The 22,277-nt window shown below is 32.3% G+C and overlaps 1 protein-coding gene across 1 annotated transcript in view; it reads left to right on the top strand.

Annotated features, from left to right (window-relative positions):
- LOC147067052 (uncharacterized) overlaps positions 1–22,277 on the top strand; it is a 536,511-nt gene that overhangs the window by 189,294 nt on the left and 324,940 nt on the right. Inside the window, exon 3 of the mRNA XM_085953678.1 lies at positions 1,263–1,463. Coding sequence (XP_085809804.1) covers positions 1,263–1,463 — 201 coding nt within the window. The remainder of the gene's footprint in view (positions 1–1,262; positions 1,464–22,277) is intronic.

Raw genomic sequence — 22,277 nt, 5'->3', positions numbered from 1 at the left:
CAGCTGAATGCAGAACTATTCTAACTTACATTTGAAATTTTTGAGGAGAGAGTTTTTTGAAACAACTTACTGAAATTATTTTTTATTTTTATGGATAAATGGATGCATCATATTTTAGTAGGACTATTGATGAATAAAATGGTGCATACACATTTCCATATAAATAATAAATAACTGAAGTAAGCTGTTTCAAAAAACTTTTCTGCAAAATATTTCAAATGTGAGTTAGAATAGTTCTGCATTCAGCTGATTCAGCGATGGTCGACCGCGAGACCTACAGCGCATAGATCGTTTTTGTAGTACCGCTGCAGAGAAATTGAGAGTCTTTGTCCGCTCACTTACTCTATATTATACCCTTCTTGCTCCTTCGTTCCTTTGTCCAAATATTTAAATTTTGGTTCATACGGGTCATGCACAACATGCACCTTTCCACACCAAGCTATGCTACTTTATATTTTTGGAACTCTCCAATACTGAAAGTTAGTTGGTATTTCGTGTCTACCTGTTATTACGGATAATACATCTGGTATAAAACTTTTCGTTTCTACATTCTAACAGCATTCTGCCCAATGTTGATGTACGAACAATTTGATTAACAATACACCAATCTATAGTCACCTATTCGTGTTGTTGATAAAGATTTTTTTCAGTTAGCAAAGCAGATAACAATATGACTTTTCTCGATTTATGTTAAATCGGGGCTTGAAATGAACCGGAGCGCCGTTCCTGTTCGTAAAATTGGTAAAATTATCGCTCCGCCTCGTGGAAAAATTAATTTGACCATCTGAGCTATATAAGCCATATAATAGAAAATCTAACACACTTATTTTTATGAAATACACATAAAATTGTAATATCTTCTACACTAAATATCTATACACCCACGGTGGCCACGCGGCTTAAGCGTTGGCCTATCACGCCGTGGGTCCCAGGTTCGAATCCTGGGTCTGGCAAGTACACATATAGTTTTTCAGATTGTGTATGAGTCAGTGTATGGACCTAATAGGTTGTACAAGTGGCTGACATCCATTCCTCGTAAAAACAAAATCTGTTAACACAAACCAACCTCCACTCTGTTGAGGCTTATATGATCATATTAGGAAAGGACATGGTCAAATAATAATAATAATAAATATCTTCAGAAATCTGTCGAGCGTTCCGGTTCGTAAACTTTTCCATTTCGAGGGCTGTGGTAAATAGACGTGTATTATTACAACTGATGCTTTATTATAAACTAATTATGTGTTTTTCTTTTTTTACAGAGCAGTTGACTGAAATCTTAGATTCGGGAACTGCTGAGGAAGAGAAGGCAGCAACGAAAATCCAAGCGGTGTTCAGAGGACACCAATCTAGGAAAACCACTCAAGGAGAAGACGGGACAGAAAAGACGATGAGTGCACAGAACGCTGAACCCGAACCCACCAAGGCCGAGTTGGAAGCGGAATTCAACCCAGCAGACAAAGGTTAGGAATTCATACTTATATACAAAGCTAATAACTTTTTAACCAAGTTTTTGTTTCTTATTTGGTGCAGTCATTTTTTGTGGGCAGAAATGAAATTTTTTGTTAATGTATTAATTAGCTTGGTCATTTACGCATAAAAAAAACATTTTTTGTGGAAAGAGAGACACAAACACATTTGTTCTACAAAAAATGGTTTTTTTCTCTTTTTAAACCTTGCGCAATTCAAGATAAGTGTTAAGATTGCGCAATTATCACTGTTTGTATTTTTTATTTTTCGAGATTTCGGCTTTCGGCATTCCGGCCATTCGGGATTTCAGCATTCGTAATTTCGGCCTTCGGGATTTCGGCTTTCGGGATTTAAACTTTCGGGATTTCGGCCATTTGAGATTTTGGCCTTCAGGATTTCGTCCGGCACCCCATTTACGCACAAATTGCAACCAGAATTGCTCCGATCAGATGAGGCATTCTCTCGCTACAGTGGTCTCAAGTATTGCAAATCAATCAAACTTCAAGGTTCGCGGCGCGAGATTTCCCGCCGCCTGATGAGATTAGTGCGATAATATTATATATGACGCATAAAATCTAAGGACCGACCTTTGCAATTATATATTTAAATTAAACGTAAAGCTTATTCTTGGAGAGTATTTGCCTGCTATTTTTTATACAATGCGATCTGCCATTTATTATTATTACCTATACGTATTTTTTTCTCTTCAAACGCGTGCCATTCAAAATTATCTCACGTACCACTGGTGGCACGCGTGCCATATGTTTGCCTCCACTATACTAGGACTAGTTACTTGAATGACAAAATTATTATGAATTGAAATTCCATGAAAATTAAATTAAATTAAAGACAATTTATAAGTGACGTAGAATTAAAGCTTTTACAAAACTTAAGGCAAACTTTAAAAAAGGAATATCGTGAGTTACCGTCATATCAGTGCCGTACCTACTCGTAAATTATAAAATATTACAAAAATTACTCACGTCGTGTTATATTATCGATTATTTACGTAATAAAGAGTTGTTCCGATTTACAATGTTTACTCAAGTCCTTTACTAACGCGACTCGGCAGGTGTTCTTGCAATTAACGCTATCAACAGTGCTAAGCTTATGCCAGGTACACTGAATATTATTATCAAGTAATTGCATACGATATTACGTAGTCTGTTTTCATGAATATGCTTATATTGCGTGTGTATTATAAAGTTTTGCTCGTACGTCAACCACGGGTAATCTTTTCTGATTACATGTTCATAATTATATTTTATCAAACATTAATTTACCATATTTAGTAAAATAATGTTAGCCTTTTATCTTTGAAATGATTATTTTACTTATGCGATGATCGCTTTAGTGTTTTTGTTTATTTCATTTGAAGGCTCCGGAAACAAAAATAGCATGTTCTATTTTAGTAAAATATTGTACAGATCAACAAAAATGTATAATCTCTTTCATATAAGTACCTATATTCTAAGCAGAGTATTCTAAAATATTAGTAAAAAATAACAGTTTAGAACAGTTTTTCAGAAATTACACTCATAAGAAAGATATAATACATTTTAATTGACTTGCCATCATTTTGCCACTTTTTTTCAATGACTGCTGAATTAAAAAATTTTTTTTTTAAATATCGTTTCAAAATCAAAACGATTATATGAGCTATTGCATTACAATGTATGTAAATGTTATACGATCATTGCATAAGTAAAATCACTGCCATTTGAATGTACACATTCAATTCGGTCGAATGCGATCATCGCAGATACAATTAGGGATCCCGAGCTATTTTCGATACCTATGAATCCCGGGATTGATAAACATAATCCCGGGATTTCGGGATTGATTTTTTTATCAATTTTTATGGAAAATAAAATAAAAGCGAAAATATAACAGAAAAAATACTTTAAAATAAAAAATAACTACATTATAAATAAACTGAGTTTGAATGAAGTTTGATTTATACCCATGTGTAGGTTGCGATTAATTTTATTTTTTCACATAAATTATTAAAAATGGAAAGATTGGAAAAAAACAATGCTTCGCACTTTTAACAAAGTAATTCTACCATGATATCATACGTTTTACGGCAGTTTCATATTTGTCTGACTAATTAGATTTATGAAGCGGAAAAGCCATAAGTACGCCATGATTATTTGCTTTACTATTTTAAATCTCGCTAATCCATTTATTAAGTCTTTACTATCAGAAGCAGCAATCTCCTATTAAATTCACATTATTATTTAAATTACAATATTATTTACTCCGTTAAACTTGTGTATTTCCAAGATTGAACGTATACAATATTAACAATAAATTTCTTAAATAGTATAAATTATACTAGATTTATTTTTGACCGATTTTATCAATGTTATTTGTAAATATAATAAACAATGGAAAAAATGCCAATCCCGGGACCAGTCCCGGGATCCCGGGATCGTCAAATTGTAATCCCGAAATCCCGGGATCAGAATTTTGGCTCGGGATTGGATTCCCTAGATACAATCACATATCGTAATATGCAATAACCGCATTGCAATATCGCAGCCAACTGACTTATACTAAAATGCAAAAAATCTATAATCGAGTGCGATAACATTTATTCAATTTTGATTTAAAAAAAAGAACTAAAATTTCAGTAAAACTACCGTTTAAGAAAGATAGTGAAATTAGTTCCCTTTAGATTATCGAAAATTTTAATAATTCTAAGAAATCTTACTTAAATGCGTGTCACTCACGTTGATATAATATTTATATGAAAACACAAATAAAGCTATTTTTCTCCAAAAAATATAGGTAAGTATATCAGAAGATGTCCATAAATGATTCAATTTTTAGCTATATCACCTATCTATAATATATCGTATATTTTCAGTGAGTGTTGGGAGTCATTAGTTAAAATTTGTCGTAATTAAGTATGACTCCTTTAGCATTGTGGTCAATGTGCGTAGGCGCAATATCCGAGAGATGCAGGTTCGATTCCTATGAGTCTTACTTTTTTCAAAAAGTTTTTTTCTATTTTTTTTTAATATATTATGTTCTCAAAAGTGTTTTCAAAATTATGTACTTACTTATATTTTATTTGGAATTTTCAATTATCGTGGTTTAATAATTAAACGAAACATAATATATTTTCAAAGTCTGCACTTCAGTGTTATATGGTAGTAATCGATGTTTTTGTGGTTTAGTCGTAAATGATTGATACAAATAATAACTATATCTCATTTTTTTATATCGATTAATCCTCCATAAGCAACAAATCGGACAGGCCGGTATTGGTTTATAAATTTTAAACAAGTTATCTGAAGTTTTCTGTATGGCACTGGATTTTTAAATTATTTGAGAGATTATGGACATTATAGATCGTTATTATATTTTTAGTAAAGTTTTACCATACTCGTAGAAAAATAGATGCCTCAAGTATTCAAGTTTTGTATGGTGGCATTTCATCTGCGAGATGGCTATTTTGTGATGGGGCGAAGCCAGTCTGGGCAGCCTCGAATCATAAAATACGCAATTACTCAGCTGTCGTATCCCCGCTTCGTAATACAACATTAAACTTCCTAATCCACATAATATGTGAGGATATATTATTATATCTCCCATATAACATAATATTATGTTCGACAAAGAGATTTTCACGACTCCCACATACATAAAGGTCATAGCTTAAGGTATTATCGCACTGCCCACGAGCTATAATATCGTATTTTACTTCGGATATAGACATGAAAATTTATAAATAAAATGTTGAGTATCAATTTTCGAGACACTGACGGATTTTTGATTACAAAAGAAAACTTCTAACGTCAAAATATAGCTACTGAAAAGACTTGGGACGACGCTTTTAGCGTTGGCGTGACTAAAATCGTATCCGGAAATTTTTACGTAAATAGTTCACCGCTGGACACTTATTCGTACGCCACAGTACGTGAAACATGAGTTCGTGTAACATTTAATCAAATGACGAGTTCTTCGTTGAACATTTATTTCTGCTAAGTAAAGACAGTTTTTAGTTTAAGAAAAATGAGAACCCATGTTGTAAACTACATTTTCTCTTATATTATGTAAAATTATCAATACACTGTGTATATTTAGAGATTATGTCAAAACAATTCAATAACTTTACATAATATAAGAGAAAGGGTATGGGTTCTCATTTCACTAAAACCAAAAACACTGTCTCTTTACTTAGCAGGGCAGTATATGCATGAGATGTTTTCAAACTATGTATATCAATATATACAATGTTACATTATCAAATCTTGTGAATTATTCGTTGAATAAAATAAATCGTTTATTATAATTATGATAAGTTAATTACGAGCATAGTACATTCAAAAAAATAAAATACAATTTAAATAATTACTTACCAGGTGATTTAGGTACGAGACAATATTATCAGCATATTATATTATGTACATTAAAATTTTTCATGGAACATTATTCGTTCATACTTCACAAAATAAATACGTGGGCGGGTACTTATTATTATAGTACCTATGTATAATCAAACAAAGGGTAGATGCGTGATAAGTAATTAATGAAAATATATAACCCCGTAAAAAAACATATACAAATATGTGATAAAGCTTTTATAGAATTAAAATTTACATTGATAATTTTTACTTTGTCGTTATTTTATTTGGCATTTTCAACTTTTATAATTAGAAATATTTTAATAAAAAAAAAAAAAAATAATAATTAGAAATAATTCAATATTTGGTCAATGAATATTATATCACATAACCATGCTCGCGGCTAAGGAGATTATAATATAGGGCTCCACAGAGTTGTATTAACAGATATTTGTTTTACGAGAAATGTATGTTAGCCACTTGCTCAGCTTAGTAGGTATATACTCTGGGTCCAAACACATACTAAAAAACTTCATGTAAATTTACCAAAATCGATCTCGGGATCAACGACACTATAAGCCGAAATGTTACCACTCGGTCATCTGGATATGAGTAAATATATATATCTCTATATATATAAAAATCTCGTGTCACGATGTTTGTGGTCGAACTCCTCCGAAATGGCTCGACCGATTTTTATGATTTTTTTTTATGTATATTTGTTAGGTATGAGAATAGGTCAACAAGTATATTTCATACCGCTAGGTGATTAGGGTATCTCTATCCAAAAAAATTTTTCTTTTATTTTTTTGAAAATTTCTTTTTGTATTTTTTTTATTATTTTTCATCAAAAAGTACCTATAACTCCAAATTTTCACCCTCCTACCCCCACCCTCCCATTTTTTAATCGCGATTTTATTATTTTTGTATGAACAAATTTAACCGTCGTTCGTATTTCAAACAGAACGAAATTATTTATGTTGTTGAATGACAGATGGCGCTACGTCCGAGAAGAATTCAAGAGAAGCGTCGCGTCATTTTGACATTTCATTCGACATATCACAACGCAGTGCGTGCAAAATTTTGTACGATTTATTTTAATTTATCTATTTTTATGTGCGTGTATTACAGTGCATAATGCCATCAAGACGCAAGGGGGCCATTTGGGCCGTCGAACGAATAAAGCAACAAACATGCGAAATAGTAGAGCAGAAAGAACAGACGAACAAATCCAACAAGATAACAAAAACGTGCGTGTAAGCATGTCGCAATTGCGTGCATCCCAATCACAAGAGGCACGAGCTGGACGCAATCAACAACGACAATTGGAACGGAGCCAAGCGCGCCGGTTCGTAGTTAACACACGCAGAGCAAATGACCGACAACGCCAACAAGTACATCGAACATTTACATCCGCTTCGTTCCTTCGTCTCGCATTCGAGTACGAGCCAGATATTGAATATTCCGCTCATCCGAAAGTGTTGATTGGTGCTATGGACAAAGAATGTCCTCATTGTCATGCGCTCAAATTCAAACATGATTCAGCCGGGATGTGTTACGCATCAGGAAAAGTGCAACTACCAGAAATTGAGATACCACCAGAACCATTGAACGGCTTGCTCATCGGCACGGTTCCAGATTCAAACCTGTTCCTGAAGTCCATTCGCACATTCAATTCATGCTTCCAAAAGACTTCGTTCGGAGCAACAGAAATAGTTCACAATACTGCGGTATATGATCAAGAATTCCATTCTACGTTCAAAATCAAAGGCCAAGTATACCACAAAGTAGGCTCATTGCTGCCAATGCCAAACGAACCACATAAATTTTTACAAATCTACTTCATGGGCGGTGAGGACATCAATCATGTGGATGCACGTTGCGGCTACAATAGCCTCAATTCGCCTAATGCCAGGCGCATCGTCGGCAAACTGGACGCCCTGTTGAATGAGCACAATGAATTATTGAAATTATTCAAAGCACACATGCACGAATTGCAAAGTGACAATCACGCTATTGTCATCAATCATGAGAAAACACCAGCTGGAGAGCACGTGCTTCGATTCAATGCGCCTGTTGTTGACGACATTGCTGTAATCATGGTTGGCGACCACACATCGACGCGAGAAATCGTGATTCATAGAAGAAACAATAATCTGGAGTTCATCGCTGACACACACTGTTCATACGACGCTCTCCAATATCCGCTAATTTTCTGGAAGGAACAAGACGGATATTGCATAAACATTAAACAACGAGATCCTGTCACAGGTAATTCATTCATTATGAACATCATTACTCATTTTGAATTGAGAAAATGAATGGTTGATGTTTTTTTGTTTTTATCGGCGGTCATCGTCTACAGCGCTCTATTCCTCTTTCTGTCATATATCTCATCCCCACACACTTACGATAAATTCGTTATTTTTTATTTAACAACCAAAATATTCACTAGAAATAATTTATATGGCAGAACAACGTTTGCCGGGTCAGCTAGTATATATATATTAATCACACTTCTCTAAAAGAATCGACTATAATAATATTATATTGTTTATTTTATAATATTAATACTATTGACCGAGGGTTTGAATTTGAATTAAAATTCTAAAAGATTGAATTTTTATACTACTTTTTATTAGATACTTTACTTAGTATGTAGGTATAGGTAATAAAGTTTTTACGTACTTTTATTATATAAGCAAGAATTAACTGTATTAGTTTTAAATATACATTTACCATTGGTGAGTGCGAATAGTGCATGAAGATGCCGAAAGGCGAAACCCGGGTCGTAAAAAACGACTCAAATGGAATAATACAAAACTTAAATCTATTAATATTTATTTTCAATTAAAATTTTTATTATTATTAACTGTACTATGAACCTGTTATGCCATCATGTTGTGTCTCAGTACGGCTACCAAATTTAAGCACAACCTTATTTTCTACTAAATTAACGAAAAATAATTACCACTAACTTTATATTTGACACAAAAACAATAAATTCCATCAATACGTGCTCGCAGCTTTTGAATGAATGGAGTCATTCAATCCAATATTTACCGGCGACGTGTACAAAAAATATTTAATTCAGCCGTAGAAATTCTATATTTACTTTAACGCATATTGCCGAGATATAAGCGTGCCGAATGCTTTCTCATTCGCACTTATCGTTCGTTTCTTTTCTTTTGATTACTTTTTCAGCTTGGAGAGACTTTTTTCCAGCAGTTTATTAATCCAGGCTTATAATCACGACGATGTAACATCTACTATATTAATAATTACAAATTAGTTATTAGCTACCTGCTTAATTCAGTTAATTTTACCAAACATTATACAAAAATATCCAGCAATATAGTTACAATGGATATATTACATAACAATTATGGTATTTGAAGGTTACTACTTATAGCAGTAACACATAAATTTACTTCATGTAAATTACATTCGGCTTCAATGTCGTAACAGTAGCATGGCTATTAAATTTAATATTTTCCATAACATACCAATGGGAATAATATTGAAGACTATCGTTAAACGCTTTATAGTTTAAATATACAAATTCGTACGGTATTGCGAGCTTTATATAAACTTAAACCAATCTCCTAATGCATTGGCCGAATGAAATCGGGTTTAAAGTTGAAAAGTTTTATGACCGGCTCGTGTACCGATTAGCTACCGAAATCCCATGGAGACTGTTTCATATAACAGTTCCAGTCACACACAGTACGTTATATTATGTATATGTATTTTCTATACATCAATAGGTGTTACTTTATTTCGTAACAGTATCATTAAAATAATTGACACTATTAACCCAATGTTAGCCATGAAAGCTTTCAAAAAAAAATCCACTATCATTTATCTAACAAAAGCTCACTACACTACGTGACTCTTAACGCGATGATTCGTAGGTAGACGTCTGAGGCAAGTATTTAATATTATCCCGTATTAGGTTGCATGCTGATTTGTATGATATCGTGAACCGGTTATGGTTATAGTATTGAAGCAGCATTAATATTAAAATTATGGTTTATATTAACCGAAGTTATGGTTTGTCTGAGTTATACAGTATGTATTATGTACAAACGTAATATAAGTCTGGAATTTGGACAACCGAGGATTAATTACGATATGGTATCAGTGACGTTCCTAAACAGAATACCGCCCCTAGGCAGCGCCAAAATGCTGACTCACTCTTTATACAGTATTTTTTATCATCCCTTCATGACTCCAATAATATCTAAGAAATATGTTGTATGGATACATTATTAAAAAAATATTGTCTGTCAATATTCATTAGTCACCAAGGACGCCGAAGAAAAACGAAAGTAAACTAGACATCGCGAACCCGAAAAAAATTACAGACCTGTTCAACCTTTTATATTAATTAATACATTTTGTTTCCAACCAATAAGCTGATTTTTTTAATGGAAAGATATTTTCGTTATTATTAAATTTAGATACTTAGCAATGTATATATATACCAAATGATTCTCCTCTATTTGCCGCCCTTCGAGTAACTGCCGTCCCTAAGCGACGCTCAATCTGCGTACCCCCACGGGACGTCACTGTATGGTTTTAAAACTCAATCATATATTGTTTCTTAAATTTCAAGTGAGTAAAAACTGATCGACATGACGTTGGCATTCAACAGGCTGTTTTTATTTGAATTGTTAAGTTTGTTTTAGTCTTAACACCTGGCGTTTGAATACGTCACTATATAAATACCGGCTACAATATCTTCAGTTTCTAGTATATATGCAGATATTGCTACAGTCCAACGATAATTTATATCTATATTTTACTAAATTTAAGCCAACTAACATTCCTTTTGGTATATTAAAGACGAGTCTTTTGCGTGGTTGAGGTGAAGTCGTCTAACTTTTGCATGTTAAACTATGGTGAAATCACTTTCAGTCCGTGCCTTTATACCTTTTGTACTACGTGCCATCTCAGAACATTTATGTTCTCAAAAATACGTTATCTCAATTTATTCGTTTCAACAGATTTCTAGTCGATCTTAATAGCTGTATCATCACTCAGTTAGAATAGTTTAATTCAAGAGTGTAAAATATAATACTCGTTTTAAAAATTGAGCATCGAATAATATGTATAACTGTCATGGAAACATAAATGTTAAAAATTGTATTAGTTAATACACCCACGATAGCCCCGCGGTTACACGTCAAGTTTATAATGCCGTGTATCTTGAATTTTGTGTCTGGAAAAATCACATGTTATTTTTAAAGCTTGTTTTTTTAAATGTTGGGACCCAGAGTATGAACATACCTAATAGATTCAGCTAGTGGCTATCCATTTATCTTAAAAACAAAATTCTGTTAATTCAGAGCAGCATGCACAATTTAAGATTTCGTTCCTAAGGATAAATCGCCGAAAAGGATGACTTAACTATAGACAATCCTGAGTATAGAGTTAAGGAATCCTTAACCATAGACTACTTTTGTTATGAACACGCCCCTTTCTGTATTACCATTTACCACTGACAGCTGCTGTCAAAATAAATTCGCATGTATATAAAACAGTCCATACACTCAAATTCATTTAACAATGTATCTCAATATGGCTATTGATAGTGTTAATTCGTTTGGCATGTACTTGCAGAATATTATTTTACTTTTATCCAGCCCGCAGAAATACAAAATGCCAGGTGAAGAATGACACTTGACGCTAGTGTTACCATGTTAAAAAAATATCTTGCGGTGCCTGTGGAATCACGTATAATGACTTATAACGGAAACATAAGAGTATTATAATTAAATAATAATATGTGTTTATAGTTATTGCATTTATAAAATGCAGTTGTCATATTTTTGTCATCGTTTAACAATTATAAAATAATTTACCTAAACTATAGGAAAGAGAATTTTTAAATATGGTATTATTTTCAATGGAAATCTTAACTTAGGACAATGTTTCTGCATAGTGTTTTCTGCTAAGGAAATTTTAGTTACGACAAATGTTTCTGCATTCCGCTCTCAACCTCTAATCTGTAGATTCCCATACGATCCTTTCACAGAATTAATGTGGTATATTACAAACATATTGTGTATGTATGTAATAATTCATATTCTGAGAAATCAACTACTTACCATGAATCAAATTGAGTAATCTTATTACTTCGATTTAAAATTACAAATAATGCAGTAGTGATATGTCGTCGGTTTAAAAAAAAATAAGTACATAATAATAATCTGATATAAGTTATCTGCAAGAAAATTAATTATACGAAACATTATTCCAAGAAAAAATGCATTTATTTGTGTTTAAATGATATTCAATCAAAGATTATCTTGAATATTTCTAATATGTACGTTTTATAGGATTCTCCATGTTATATATTTTTATAATCGTTTAATAACAATTTGATATGGGTAATGTAAGTGTTTTGTAACAGTCTCCGGAATTACTCCGTAAAACTGAATATATTCGCGCAGTTGGTTGCGTAACAACCAAACTTTACAGGTCGATCAATTATTACTCGCCGTTTCTGCTTGACGGAAAATCGAATAGACATACCTATTTCCTAATCTCCTAACTCACCGGAAAAGTTGGTAATAGTATTTTATTTGGCACGCCCTTACCTTAATCTCACTTTCATTTATTATAATTACAGATATTATTAAGTTACGCCAAATTCAGGTAATTTTATCATCCATTACCAGCACATTATCACTCCAGCATAACCTCTGTTGGGCGGGCTGGTTACATATAAGTTGTACGTATGCAGTTCATCGTGGGATACTTATTCGTGCGTCGCAGTACGTGAAACATGAGTTCGTATAACATTTTATCAAATGACGAGTTCTTCGTTGAACATTTCACCGTGGAATACATTTGTACGTATCTTACAAAATGTGGCGATAGTTTGCAAATAGTACTGTTCCAATTAAATAAACCCTAACCTAACCTAACCTGCTAATGCTAAAGGCTAAAGCCTAATGCTACTTTGGCCTGTTAAGACATTTTAAGTCCCGCATACTATCTCTCTTAGCTTATCTCTAAAAGCACTCGTACAAGAAACTTGTAAAGCCAGTGCTCACCTACGCATCGGAAACCTGGACATTAACTCTGCGAAATGAACGAGCCCAGAACATCTTTGAAAGAAAAATTCTCCGCCGTATATATATGGCACCAATTGGAGGAGGAGATATAATGCTGAGCTCTACGGGCTGTACGAAGATTGCAGCGCAGTTCAATCAATTACGATTGGGAGACTGCGATGGCTAGGTCATGTGCACCGTATGAATGACAATGAACCGGCAAAGAGAGTGATGTCCAGCAATCCAATAGGACGTAGAAGAAGAGGGAGGCCAAAGATTCGCTGGTTGGATGAAGCTGCCAGGGACTGCCGTATTCTGGGGGTACCGAATTGGAAAGCGGCCACACTGGATAGGGACAGGTGGAGGGAGCTGTTGGAGGAGGCCAGGACTCACACTGGGTTGTCGCGCCTCTGATGATGATGAACCTAACCTAACCTAACCTAGTAAAGACATCTCTACATGTTGTAGCATACGTACAAATATCACGGTGAAATGTTCAACGAAGAACTCGTCATTTGATTAAATGTTACACGAACTCATGTTTCACGTACTGTGGCGCACGAATAAGTGTCCTGCGGTGAACTGTTTACGTACAAATTTCCGGATACGGGGCGGGTTGTGTCTCAAAGATGTAAGATACCAAACCATCTATGATTTTCCCGTTTATAGATAGGAAAAGTAAACAAGGGTTGGGAGACCAAGATTGCGGTAATTTCACTATGAAAATATTCGTGGTACTAAAGCAGCTTAGATAGTTGTGAAAGACAGATAGGAATGAAGAGGATTCTTGGAAGCAAGCAAGCTTTATATTAATTGGGTTATCGTGTTAATGAGACTAATAATATGTGCCTCTCATAGGCCAATACTTACTTCACTGAATTCTCATCTAGAGACTTTGATTTTAATTTTCGATGAAGTCACAATACACACATGTGACTTTCTCAAAGCCTACGTGTTTATGTAATTATTTAGCTGCTAAAAATATACTATTGTTTTACTATTACTACTACGCTACCATCATTATGCTTCATAGTTTCTCATGTTAAAATAATATATCGTACATATATATGTATTAATAAATATGTAGGTTAGTCTTTTAATTATATATGTATAAGTAATTAAGTTGGCTATTCGATTCTGTAAGTCACGCAATGATAAAACATTTTTTTAAGCTCTACGTGTTTTTTAATTATGCATGTTTACTAGGTAATTACATGAAAGAAACTGTACAAAAGTAATTTGTTTAAAATGGGTAAAATAAGGTATTTTTGTTATTTCTTTAGAATAATGTATTGATCGCAAAACACGCATCGTTGCGTTCTTAGACTAAACATTTTGTCGCTTGTAAATTTTGTACTTAAGAGCCGGTAAATATCGTATGCTAAAAATAACACTTTCAAGTAAACGTAATTTTAGATATTTCAGTTGCTTAATATGTATAGATTTTACACATTTGGACACAGGAATATCAAATGTCTTTTATGAATAAACTATAAAAGTTAAACTAGTCACTAGTTGGAACAACGGTAAACAACAAGTATATAACAAATGAATAGTAAGTATAATATTTAGGGATTGCAATTCCTATTGAATACCGTTATTAATACCGGTATTCGTGAAATATATGAAATTATCTAACAAAAAATATATATAATATATATAATATATATATAAATAAATAATTAGGTACAAGATAAAAAGAACTTTTTATATACAATGTTTTTAAATTTTCTATTGAATCATATAAACTTGACTTGACTAGCTTAAACGATCAAAACAAATGTACTTGATAGAAATAATACTGAAATGTCATTTTGACATGTCACATTGATTTCCATAGTAACGCACGTATATATTAATAATTTAGTTGGCTGGACCCCAGACCCCTAGCAACTAATAATGGTGTCGAAATAACTTTTCATACAAAACAGAATTAACTGAAAATTAATTCAATTCTACTTAAAGATGGCTAAAAGTGTCAAAAAATGCATTGGAATCGTGTTCTGATATATTCTAAAAGTTTCAAATGTCTAGCTAGTCGGGAAGTTAGTTAAAAATCGATTGCAAGATTTGTACTGGACAAATAAGAATACGAGCAAAGAAAAACGTTGTAAAATATATAATATGTATAAAAAAAGTTATGGTAGAGATGCTGATGTTTATAAATACCTAGTAGTTGAACTATTGGCACTTTCTTTATGATTATATAAACAAACACCATTTAACCGGCATTTCAGATATATCTATAAAGGTACTTAAAAAGACAACTTCTAAAACCCGCGAGCGACTGGTGAAAATATTTGGATAAATTTCAAATTGCGGAAGTAGGTACCTACCTTCCTTTAATAGTTTAATGCAAATGTATTTCGCAAATCTGCACGTGCCATTGCTGGTCACCAAGAAAATCGACAGGAAACGGAACTACTCCAGACATCGTGTAACCCGATAAAAAAAATTACAGTCCTATTAAACTTTTTATGTTAATTAATACGTTTTGTTGCTATCGAAAAATACCGGGATACCGGTTTTGAAATAACAGTATTGCAATCCCTAATAACATTACACGCTTACACTATTTTTCATTATCTTAATTCTTATAAACCAAGCATTACTATATTTTTTATCAAACACGAGTTAGCCCATGCGATCGACAAAGGTTGGATGTAGCCGCGCTTCTCTCTACCCGTACCCCACCTCACCACTCCATCCTTGCTATCTGACCACTCGTAATGAATTATCGCAAGTGATTTATTTAGAGAAGTATATATTATAATTTCAAAATATTTTCAGATATCGATATAAAACGTTGACATTTATCATTTTATTTATGAGCTGTGCAAGTTTGATCAATAATGCTTCAGTAGCTTTTAACTTAAGTATGGTGAAACGAATAGACAAATGGACAAGATTAATATTATATATAAGTATTTAGGTATAACGGAAATAGCCAAAACACTGATCAATTGTAAATTGAATAATTCAAAATCAGACAGGCAGTTCAATTTTATAAGTCTTCTTCTTCCTCGGCACTAGATCCATCCCATTTGACTTTCTCCACAAGCACTGTCTACTGACTATTATTCTTCAGTAGTCGATTCCAGTTTCCAGGCCTCTAAAACTCACTATAGTTCTCCCCAACACAGTTACTAGTCATCCTATCTTTAGGTTGTCTCCGCTAGGGGGTGCCCATCTGGTCAGGATCTGTTCTCAACTATCATTAGATATTTTCTCAATGTGGTCTACCTATCGTAATCTTTGCGTTTTTCAAAATTTACCCAATTAGATGTCCTGTTCATGATTCATTTTTCGTATCTATGTAGTTTTTAGATTCCTCGATTAGTCAAAGTTTCCTCGCAATATTTTTCTTCTAAAGATTACTGGTTTATTTTCGTCGGTCTGAGTTTGTTACGATGTATCACAATCATAAATCAACACTGACCTTGTTATGGTTTTAATTTTATTATCAGTATAGAATATAATAAATTATTAATAAATATTATAACCTGTTACATTGTAACTGTTTTTCAATATATTAGAGTTTGAAACAACCCTTAGTGTATTGACCCTTTAATTTATTGATGTCCAACGGCAAACAAATCACATTAAACAAATGTTTTTCATTGATACTGTTGTACACCAGATGTCTGTCAATATTGGTATTAGTTTAGCTAGACTAACAAGTTTCATGGCTAGTGGAGTAATTAACCCGAAGATTAATTTATTACTTGAACAAAAGTCTAAACACACCCTTTTGGGTCGGTTTTAAAGGGATTTGGTTAACTACAAAAGTTTAAGTTTAATGCAGGACATTATTTTCTGTTATAATAAATAACATCAGTACACACACTATCAACAAATTTAATACATTATTTAAATTCAGAAAATATTCAATCGAATATTTTGAACATTTCTGATATGTGTCGCTACATTTCAAAATCAGCCAAGTCCACATTTAGGTATTTTTGACTTTTTTGTGAATTGCTGAAGAACTACTGCTTTCTGACATTTCTGCATTATCAATATGTGGAGTTTATTAATTATAAATATTCTATACTCGAAATAATATAAACTTTCACCCTTGTGACTGTGTATTTGAGAAAACAAAAACCTGTTTTTCTCCTATTCATCTATTATGGACTTGACTGAGTTTGAAATCTAGCGACACATATAATATTTTATTGATGAACATTCTGTTTTCATGGAAAACTCAAATGGAAAATAAAACATTTTGAAATTATTAGTTTTTACTGAATACTGAATAATATATACAAGATTTAAGAATATTGAAGATTCTTTATTATAGAAACTAACATAATTTTAACAAAATACTTAACAAAAATGTCAATAATAAAAATTTGGATCGCAACGGGCATCTGTTTCGATTACGTTAATAATGTTATTCATTTTAAACGGAAGTTTATATTAATCACGTTGGAGCCACCATTGTAAGTTTAGTCTTCGATTGTTGATCAGGGAAAACGTGAAATCATTTTGATTATTTGTTAATTTTATCCGATTATAATATTTAATGTTAATTGCACATGACTGTGTATCTTCTACCGAGGCCTACAATGGACTGGTTGAATGAGATCCGCTACAATCTTAATTAAACGAGTACAGAATAGATTACGTCCTGATTAGCAGAGTTATCTCAGTTAAACGTAGTTATTACAAATAATTCACGTAAATCGATAGCTTCACTCATCCAAGTCGAGATCAGTCATCCAGAAAGTGAGTAATGTGAGTTCGAGTTCTAAATGATTTTTCCATAAAAAGTTTATTGAATTGTCAACGATGTATTTCTCATTTTTAAGCTAAACTACGGTATTAGAAGTATATCTTACTTAATTATGAGTTGTTGTCTTAGCCCATCTTGCCTCCTTGGTTGGAGCATATGGCCACCACGCGGTGCTTCTAAGAATCCCTGTCGATCTCCACTTTTCTTGCGTCGTTCCAGTTTGTACCAGAATCTCGTAGCTCTGCCGTATACACCATATAATATTTAGCGGCATTCAAGGACGTCGGAATCCGGTTGGCTTGAAGAACAGGCATTCCAGGTTCAGGTTCTTTTCTAGCAGTAGCCGAGCCAGTTCCAAAGTCGAAACGTCGTTATTGTTGAGTAATGAAATATCTTTTTAAATGGACAAATAATGTCAATAATACTGTAAATTCGCATTAATTGAGCGTAACACGATGGGTCATGGATGGCATAGATAGGTATATTATTTTAGGCTTGGGTTCATCGCAAGAATACTTTGTTATTTCTATACATAGATTATAGAGCATTCCAGATGCATTTTGTTACTTTTTGAAAATAGTGAAAATATGTTTAATAAATAATAATTACAAGATAAAAAGAACTTTTTATATATAACGTTTTTAAATTTTCTGTTGAATCATATAAACTTGACTTGACTAGCTTAAACGATCAAAAAAAATGTACTTGATAGAAATAATACTGAAATGTCATTTATTGATTTCCATAGTAACGCACGTATATATTAATAATTTAGTTGCTAAGTCCCCAGACCCCTAGCAACCAATAATGGTGCCGAAATAACTTTTCATACCAAACAGAATTAACTTAAACAGAATTAATTAAATGAATTCAATTCTACTTAAAGATGTCTAAAAGTATTAAAAAATGCATTGGCATCTTGTTCTGATATATTCTAAAAGTTTCAAATGTCTAGCTAGTCGAGAAGTTAGTTAAAAATCGATTGCAAGATTTGTACCGGACAAAGAACCACCGGACAAATAAGAATACGAGCTAAGAAAAACGTTGTAATAATAATAATACTAATAAAAATGGGTGTGTACCTAGTTCCTTTGTAAGATGGGTGAAACAGGTATTATATGCTGTGTGAAACAGAAAGGTGGGTATTATGATAATAAATGAAAAAATAATTAATTGTGTGCTACAATATTTTATTTTATACTTTGAATGCATTGCACTTGGTAAGATTAATAACAGTCATATAATAATCACACTGGAATAATTGGTTGACAACCACACTAAACTATATAATTTGTTTGATTATTATGTACACCAATAATTGGCGTTAAATATTCAATCACTTAAATAAACTATTATTGACATGTTCACTATGTATAATCTATTTGAATTCGGTATAAATGTATTGATTTATTTACTCAAACGATTATTGCGGTATATTTTTAATAATCGTAATCGTTTCTTTAATAAATTAAATATAATACCAAACACTATTTCATAATGTTATCATATATACATATTGATGATAATTTATCATAACCACTCATATGACATTTATTGACATGTAGTAAACAGTCTATTATTAATATTCTAACACAAAAATAAAGTAGATGCGATGCGGTAACCTTCTAAAAACGCGGAAAAGAGACATAACAATGCGGCCAGGTGAACGCATCGATTTTATTCTGAACTGAATTTTAAATGAGCAGACACGTTTAACGCCTACGATAAGATAATACAAAAAACACACATTTGTTACATTTATATATACACATACTTACACTACGTAAATATACATAGTATTTAACTGGGCCCTGGGTGTTGATATAGTTTTAAATATGTATATAAGTATTGTCCACACTCTAGACCAGACATGTCCAATGCGTCAATCGATTAACCGATCGATCTTGGATGGATTTTGGTCGATCTGTTATGTCCCTAGGGGAGGAAGGCAAAGGAAACAGGTAGCTTGTGTTGACAGGAACCTAATGTTGCATGATGGTATTACCTTTCCTTCGATTCCTTACCAAAGACAAGACTTCTGTGCAACTCCTGATGTAATACTCACAGATGTTATGTTTAGAGATCGTCTTGAAGGTAAGACTAGATGGCGAGATTATAATCGGGAAACAATAAGTTTTCACGTTAAAACATAAAGTTTATTCAATCGGAAATGCAAGTACATAAAATGGATGACAGAATATACGCGTTACAAGACTTTAAAGTAAATGACAGGGCGCAAGTTGCGTGTCACCTTTTATATAAAATTTTAGTGATACATTTTAATTAGTGTATTGACCGTACCTCGTATGATCTGGCGTGTGTACAATGTCGAATAACTTCCGTCGCCTTTTACATTTGTGTTTATCAAGTTTAGAATATTATGTAAGAAACTGTATCATATTACAAGGTTATAGTTTATCAACCCTTATAACTTGTACAGTTAAGTAGGTATGATATACCTACATAACAGATCGCAGCATAGGCCTATAGTAATTTAGTCATCGAACTGTAAAAATCGTGTACATTCCAGATGTAAAATAACATAATTCCATTAAGATTTTGCAGAAGAAGAATTGACCATTCTTATATTTATTTCCATAATCAACTTTCGTGGAAGTCATTTTAAAATTAATCACAAGGAGGTACGTGCAACGTTGTCGTATTTGATTTATATTGTGCGTTGCTCACGGCCTGTCGCAGAAGCGAGAGAAATATGTGTGAATCCCCATACTTTAAACTAAGGCGTCGTTTTCTATTACCATCGTGCAGTAAGCTCTTTGCATAGTAGACGAATAATTTGACAATTGGTGCCCAAAAGAAGACCAAAATATTATTGTCACGACTAATCGAGTATTTTTTTTTGATGGTGAAGACAAGTGTTGCTATTTTTGGAACGCCTCGGTATCTAAATATAATACGTTTGTTCAAGTTGAAAAATGATAATGGCAGAATGTGGTGGATCACTATCAGTTTTAATACTGGATAGTAGATTACAGCCGACTTAAAATTGGATATGCCAGTTATACAGTAACGAACGATACTTCATGTCATAAAATCATGGACAATTTCTATGATAACAGTTTTAACAATGTTTCATTTTTTTTTTTAAATAAAAGGTATGAGAAAAATTCTTAAACCTATTCAAGAAGGTAGAGTCCTGAAAATAAAACACAATAAAATAATATTCACTTAGGCTATCCATTCAACTGCTGTGATTCAAGTGGTAATCAATGGATATTTGGGTTGATTTAGGCTGCAAAAGTCATTAAAATTATAAGAACTGTGTTAATGTTTAATATGTGCTATATCTTTTTGTTAAAATAACTTATTGTCAAATAAATAAAATGGTTTATAGTCAGAAAAATAATCACAAGTTAATTTTTCATATTATTATCTGATTTTCTTATTCTATAATATATATCAAACATGAAGCATATTATATTTAAGTCATCGATTTAAGGCACACTCATCCATAAATAATGTAAGATGTTTATAATGTATATTAATTATACGGAACAAATCCGAACGAGGAACAAATGAACACATTTAGATGATATACTCACTTTGTGAATGTATTATTTGGCATACAAATATAATCTTAACACTGTAACATGATTATCTCTCTTTACTGTTAATAATACTTGATGGAAACACAAGGTATTATAAATTACGAACCCTTAAACACAATTCACAATAATTATATTCAAACCAAGTTGGTTTCTTTCTAACGGATATTTTCAATTGGCATTAATTGAGGACACAGGTTTTCAAATTAGTTACATTTATAAACTAATAATTATAAATGTAACTCAAGTTTCAAGACAAAATAATATGCAGTAATTATTTTACATTCTATATCAATCATCTGGACCGGATTTTTCCACTTCAATGGGATATTAATTTATAGCCATTGTTGTTTGGTTGTGTTTTATTTAATACAATCTCTTTCTACGAATAATTGACATTTAACACAAATGAAGATACCTCCATAAGCTTTTTTTCTTATATATCCACAAAATATATACTATTTGTTTTGACAAATACAATACTCACTCTTAGTAGTATTAATTAACTAAACAAAAACATGAATTTTGAAATGGATCAGTTAAAACAGATTCTAACCATCAGCAAATGATATTTTTAATATTTTACAACAAAATAAGGTTAACTCTAGATAATGATTTATAATTACCACTTTTAAAATGCACATTAATTACATCAATCGTCCGCCTGGTCATTACGCGCTAGGTGCATCTTCAGCGTCCAAATTATTAATATTATAATTATTACAAGTAACTAAAACAGAATGAGCTTAATTTTATGATTAATTAACTATAACTAACGTCATAAAAAAGAACAATATTATTAACAACTACATATATTATCGTGGTAAATTGATTCTACAACACCCTAAAATATTTTTTATTAACAATAATATTATGTGGATAAATCAAATACATTTTAAGTATTGGTATTTTCAATTTAATGTTATAATGTATTTGCCAGACCATAATTCATCTGAAAATTTTGTTTTTTATGTGCATAAATGTGATCATTAGGTACTGACAATTATCTAAATACTCTGATTTTATAAATTCTAATTAATGCATTGAAAGCCTATACTCTTTCAGTACATTTCATAAAATGTAT

The sequence above is a fragment of the Rhyacophila brunnea genome, unplaced genomic scaffold (genome assembly GCF_057557595.1).
Source record: "Rhyacophila brunnea isolate RB1 unplaced genomic scaffold, BYU_Rbru_1.0 scaffold_4, whole genome shotgun sequence".
NCBI lineage: Eukaryota > Metazoa > Arthropoda > Insecta > Trichoptera > Rhyacophilidae > Rhyacophila > Rhyacophila brunnea.
The sequence above is the reverse complement of the archived record's forward strand: the minus strand, read 5'-3'. Positions and strand labels throughout refer to the sequence as shown.